The sequence below is a fragment of the Penaeus japonicus genome, unplaced genomic scaffold (assembly GCF_977035675.1).
Source record: "Penaeus japonicus unplaced genomic scaffold, GWHDUDI00000001_assembly GWHDUDI00000030, whole genome shotgun sequence".
NCBI classification, from domain to species: Eukaryota; Metazoa; Arthropoda; class Malacostraca; order Decapoda; family Penaeidae; genus Penaeus; species Penaeus japonicus.
Window position 1 is genome coordinate 7,262,270 of NW_028234432.1, and position 7,033 is coordinate 7,269,302.

The following is a 7,033-nucleotide window of genomic DNA, read 5'->3' on the forward strand; positions in this document are numbered from 1 at the left end:
CGTTGGGATTACATACATACAAGTGTGTGTATGTGTATGTTGTATATATATATATATATATATTTATATAATATATAATATATATATAATATGTTAAAGTATATGTTTTAAGTATATGTATATTACAAAATATATGCATATATATACATATATATTTTAAAATATATATATATTTTATAAATAATATATATATTTATAAAATTTTATATATGCATTTCTATATCTACCTATCTATCTTCACTATCTATCTATCTATCTATATATGGGATATCTATATCTATATCCCATATATATAAAAAATATATATAATAATATGTATGGTAAAATATAAATTATTTTATATATAAAATAATAAATATATATATTTTGGCCCAAAATTTAAATCTCAACCCTATTTTCGATGTTTATATATGTATATATTAAATGCGATATTTTTTATAAATATATATATAAAATTATATATATATAATATAAAATATATATTTAAATAGAGAAAAGAAAAGAAGAGAGAGAGAGAGAGAGAGAGAGAGAGAAAAGAGGGGGGGGGAAAAGAGAACGGGGAAGGAGGGAGAGGGAGAGAGACGAGAGACAAGAGAGAGAGAGAGAGAAAAGAGAGAGAGAGGAAGAGAGAGAGAGGGGAGGAGAGAAAACGGGGAGAGAGAGAGAGAGAGAAAAGAAAAGAGAGAGAAAAGGGGAAAAGAGAGAGAGAGAGAGAGAGAGAGAGAAAAGCGAGAGAAGAGAGAGAGAGAGATGATTTTTTTTTACTGAAAATTAAGTGTTTTTTTTTTGGAAGGGGGTAAAATTTTTAAAAGAAAAAAATCCATTCCTTTTTTTGGTTTTTTCTCTTTTAAGAATTTCTGGGCCTTTTTAACCTTTCTTTCTTCGCCTTTACATCATCTGAATGACTTTATACATTATACATTATCTAAACTTGCATTACTTTACCATTATATCCTATTTTGTATTCATCAGATATTGTTATACTTCTCAAAAGGCCCCTTAAAAGCACCTTAGCGTTATGGCCGGGTTTCGGGGATTTATCTTTTTTGATGTGGTTTTTTGTGCTTCTGTGTGCTTTGGGAAGGGGTTTTAATGGTTTATCTGATGATCGTGATGGGCTTTCTAATAGTCCGGATTTTGGTTTTTTTTGGGTGTTTTTTGGTGTTCCTTTGGGGCAATTTTCAAAAGCCTTGGCGGGGTTTACCTTTTACGCGTCTCGTTCTACTGCCGATGACAACAAAACAACCATTTTTACCCCGGGTAAATTTATAATATGGAGGGGGTTCCAAACAGACGTGGGGGCCACAAATCATATTTTAGACATTGATAAAAACTATAGGCTCATAAATTTTCGTGAAAATTCAAATTGCATGAATTTTGCAAGGAGCTTTAATTTTTGGGTGAGGGGAAAATGGGGCCAACGACGGGGAAGCGAATAAAGCTTTTTGTGACGCCGGTCGGGCAACGTAAATCACGGGGAAAAAGGAAATATACGTTTTAAAACAGGACATCAACATGATAAAACCCACTTTTCTAGTAGGAAAATAAAAAAATTTGGTCAAAAAATAATAGAAAGACATAATTTAAAAAAATTTGGAATAACACATGGTGGAAAACTAAGCAAACAGATTTTATTTTCGAAAACATAAAAACCCTTTTCGACAAAAATTTTCGAAATTAAGGGCTAGGGGGCGTTTTCAAAAAGGGCATTTTTTTCCTTTTTAAATTTACAAAGACAAAAAAAAATTTTTTTTTCCCTCAAACAAAACAAAGAAAATAAACCCAAAAAATTGACCAAAAACCGCTAAATTTAATTTTTTGGGGGACACTTTTTTTTTTTAGGGTTTAAATTTAAATTTAAACACGGTTAAAAATTTTAAAAAAAATTTACATTTAAATCTCAAATGCAGAAAAAGTAACATTATAGTTATATATCAAAAAGAAAATATTATTAAAGAAGTTTATAAAATTTTGAAAGGGAGCGTAAATTAAATTTATGAATAAATTCCCATAAATAAAGAAAAAAATCATCATTCTTTACACATGCCTTCCTTCTTCGTTAGTATAAATACCCAAACGAAAAAATTTCCGTCTTTAAGGGGGATACTGAACCCGTATAATCCAAATATCCTTTTCTTGAAAATCCAAGGATCAAAATAAAGAACTCCTGCCCACACCTCTAAGTCGGCGGAAAATTTAGTCTCAAGGACTATTTACTAAGTTGTATATATGTGTTATATCTATCAAATCTACTATATGAAATTATATAAATATGAATAAATATATATATATTATAATATATATAAAAATTTTATATATTGTACATATATATATATATAAATATATATATATATTTTAACATATATAAAATATATTATATATAAATATATACATATATATGTAATAAAAGTATATATAATGTATATTTTATACATATATATTCATATATACATATATACACATATATATATGTATAAAATATACTTTAAATAAATATCCCATTTTAAAAAACCCCACACACACACACACATAGGGTGTTTTTGTATAAACAAAATTAAAATATATATAAAAATATAAAATTTAAAATATATATATATATAATATAAAATATATATATAAAACATATATAATACATATATAACATACATACATATACACCACACCACACACACACACATATATAAAATTATATATATAAATATATAAATATATAAAATATAAATATATATTTTTATATATATATATGTGTTTTGTGTGTTGTGTCCCGTGGGTGGTGTGGCATACAGCCCTAAATGGAGCACTACTTCCTTCCCCCCCAAATTTTCCCCCGATTCCCTTTGAATTTCATACTCGCTTTTCCCGGTCCGATACGCTATGCAATGCCACAAAGGAATAAACCTTAAAAAGAATCTACAAATCAAAATATCCAATTTATATAAATATGCGTAAAGAAACTGTGCTGATCTTTTTCAAAAATTTTTCGGGAAACGGAGGGCGGGGGAGGGAGGGGGAAAGGGGGGGGGTAACCCGAGGTGACATTAGTCCTTTTCGCCCTTTTATCATCCATATTAATTTTAAACTCAGTTTTTATTCACGGTTCAAAAGCAACTTTTAAACCCAAACACCGATTTCCTTTAGGACGATTGATTGCAAGTGAAAAGCACTGTTAATAATGAGATATTGGGAAAGATTAGATCCCACGAAACACTATCTCTCTCTCCTCTCTCCCCTCTCTCTCCCCCTCTCTATAATTTTATATATAAATATATTTTATATATATATAATATATATTATATTAAAAATATATATAATATAATAAATTTTTATATTTTTTTCCCCACAAAGGGATAAATACCCATAATATAATTTTGTGCATTACATACATTTCATGTGTGGGGTTTTGTGTAAATGTAAAGTAAATATAAATATAATATATATATAAATATATATATAAATATAAAATAATATAATAATTTTATATATATAAAATTCTTTTCTCTCTCGTTTTCTCTCTCTCGCTCCCTCTCTCTCCTCTCTCTCTCCTCCTCCTCTCTCTCCCATAAAATATATTTATTAAAATATAATATAATATATATTTTATATATATATACAATCTATATCTATATCTACCTATCTATCTCTCTCTTTTTTAATTCCCCCCCTCTTTTCCCCCCCCCCTCCACCCCCCCCTCCTCTTCTCTTTAATATAAAAATATATATATATAAATTTTATATAAATATATATAATATAAATATATATAATATATCACCTATCTTTCTCTAAATATATCCGTTTTAAGGGGAGTGGGGTGTATGAAATATAATTTATTATTATATATATAAAATTTTAAATAAAATATATATATATAATAAAAATTATATATATATAATATAAAATTTGTTTCATATAAAAAAATAAACATATTATATATATATATATATTTTAAAATATATATAAATATATATATATATATTTTATATAATATATATATTTGTATATATGTTTAAAATATAAACATATATATATAAATATATATAAATATATATATATAAATATAATAAAATATATATATATTATACTATATAATACAATATTTATAAATATATAATTATAATAAATATATATACATATAATATATATAAAAATATATAATATATATATATAATATATATATATGTATTTATATATATATATTAAATATCACATTTTTAACCCCCAACCCCAAAAACACACCACACACACACACACAACACACACATACATTATAAAATATAATAAAATTATAAATAAAATATATAAAATTAATAAATATATATTTTTTTTACATATAATAAAAATATTATTTTAAAATTTATATATATATATAATATAATTATTAATATAATATATACCAATACACTTTTTTACACTATACACATATACACACACATACACACACAATATATAATTTATAAATATTATATATATATAAATATAAATTTTAATAAATATAAAAATTTTATAAAAATTTTATATATAAATAAATAAAAATATATTAAAAATATATAAAAAATGAAATAAATAATCCCATAAATATATAAATATAAAAAACAAAAAATATAAAATATATAACATAATACAAAAATTTTAAATTATACATAATATATATTTTTTAATTCATATACCTATATACATATAAAACATAAATAAAAACATTATATGTATAATTAAATTTTAATATATATATATATTTTCAAAAATAAAATATAAAAACATATATATACATACATAAAAAATACAAAAAAATTTTAATATAAAAAAGAAAATTTTATATAATATATAAATATATATATATATTATAACACACACACACACACACACCACACACACACACCCACCACACACAACCCCCAACACCACACACACACAAAACACACACACACACACACACACACACACACACACCCCACCACAATATATATAAAAATATATAAAATATATTATAATATATATATATAATATATAGGGTAAATATATAAAATTAATTTATATATATATATTATATATATATATATATTTATAATAAAATATAAATGTATGTATACAATATACAAAAATTTATATATATTTACATATAAATATACATTTTTATATACATTAAAATTATACACATATATATACAATATATAACATATATATATATATTATATATATTTAAAAATTTAAAATTTTCATACATACATTCAACACATACACACCCAAAACACACACCACACACACACACACACCCCACACACATTTTTATATATATATATATATATTAATATTATATATATTTTTATATATATATATATGTATACATAAAATATAATATATATATAAATATATTTTAAATAAAAATATGTGTATATATAACAAAAATAAAAAAGGTATATATTATACATTTTTTACATAAAACAAAATAAAAATTTTAAATAAAATACATATATACATAAATACATATTTAAACATATATAACATATAATATAAATATTAAAATATTTTATATATATATATTTTAATATATAAAATACATACATACACTCCCACACACAACCAAACACACACACACACACACACAACACACATAAATATATATATATAAATATATTATATATATAAATATAAGTATTTTATAAATTACATAAAATACATATATATATATATATAAATATATAAAACTTTAAATACATTTTAATAAATAATATAATAATAAAAATATATATAAAAAAAATTTTAAAATTTTATATAATATATATATATTTATATATACACCCACAAAACCACACACACACACAACACACACACACAAAACACCACACACACACATAATATATATATAAAATATATATAATATATATATATAATATTAATTAATATATAAAAATACACCCCACACACACACAACACACACACACCAAAACCACCACACACACCCCACCACACACACACACACACACACCCCAACACACACACACACAACCACACACACACACACCACAACACAAAACACGGGGGGAAAAAGGGGGAAAATATATAAAAGGGGGTATAATGTTTTTTTTAGTATTTATATTTATATAAAATTTTAAAATGATAGTAAATTTTAATATATAATATTTTAATTTTTTTTTTTATGTTTTTGGTTTTGGGTGTGTGTGTGTGGGGTGGGGGTTTTGGTTTTGGGGTTTTTTTGGGGTGGGGGGGGGGGGGGGGGGTGGGGGGGGGGGGGGGGGGGGGGGGGGGGGGGGGGGGGGGGGGGGGGGTTTTTTTGGGGGTTTGTGGGGGGCCGGGCGTGCGTGTGTCTTTTGATTATGCTTAAAATTTTAAAAATTTTTGGGCTTTGAAAACTTTTAACGTGACTTTAATACTGAAAATTACCTCCAAAAATAAAACAAACAAGTCGAAAACCGAAGGGGAAATTGGGGGGCCAAGAGCAAAAGTGCAATAAAGTGCAAGACTTTCAGTATCAAAGGGGTAACTCTCCGGCCCAAAAAGGGCCCGGGCCTTTCCCTAATACAAAAATTGGCACTCAATATAATGAAGAGATAGAGGATGCCCCTAAACCACACTGCCCCTTTTCCCCCATCCCTCGGGAAAAATTCCTCTGCAAAAGGGCATTTCAAAAACCGAAAAGAACAAAATTTCTAGAAAATGGAAGAATCTTGAAAGGTTTAAAAGGAAAATTTCCCAAAAGGATGACAGCGGGGGAACGATGTCTGGGAATGTCCCCTATCATGAGGCGGGAGTTTAAACTGGGGTTATTTACTCCCCTGAATAACTTTGTATGCTGAGGGAATATTTTTTTGGCCCTTTTATGTTGCCCCCGGGCAAGATGGGGAAATAAGGGGGAAGAGTTGCAGCCCTTTAATTCAGTTGTTATTGGCTGCATTTCTTTACTTTAATTTTTGGTTGCTTTTCTTTACGACAAATTAACAAACTACTCGGGGGTTTTTTTTTAAATTAAGGGGTTAAATTTGCTTTTGCAGTTAGAATTTTATTGCCTCCCCCGCTTTT

At 25.6% G+C, this 7,033-nt stretch overlaps 1 protein-coding gene across 1 annotated transcript in view; it reads left to right on the top strand.

Annotated features, from left to right (window-relative positions):
* Positions 1 to 7,033, top strand: part of LOC122255386 (uncharacterized) — a 25,630-nt gene that overhangs the window by 14,096 nt on the left and 4,501 nt on the right. Inside the window, exon 2 of the mRNA XM_086554693.1 lies at positions 6,515 to 6,776. Within this exon, the coding sequence (XP_086410819.1) occupies positions 6,515 to 6,776 (262 nt within the window). The remainder of the gene's footprint in view (positions 1 to 6,514; positions 6,777 to 7,033) is intronic.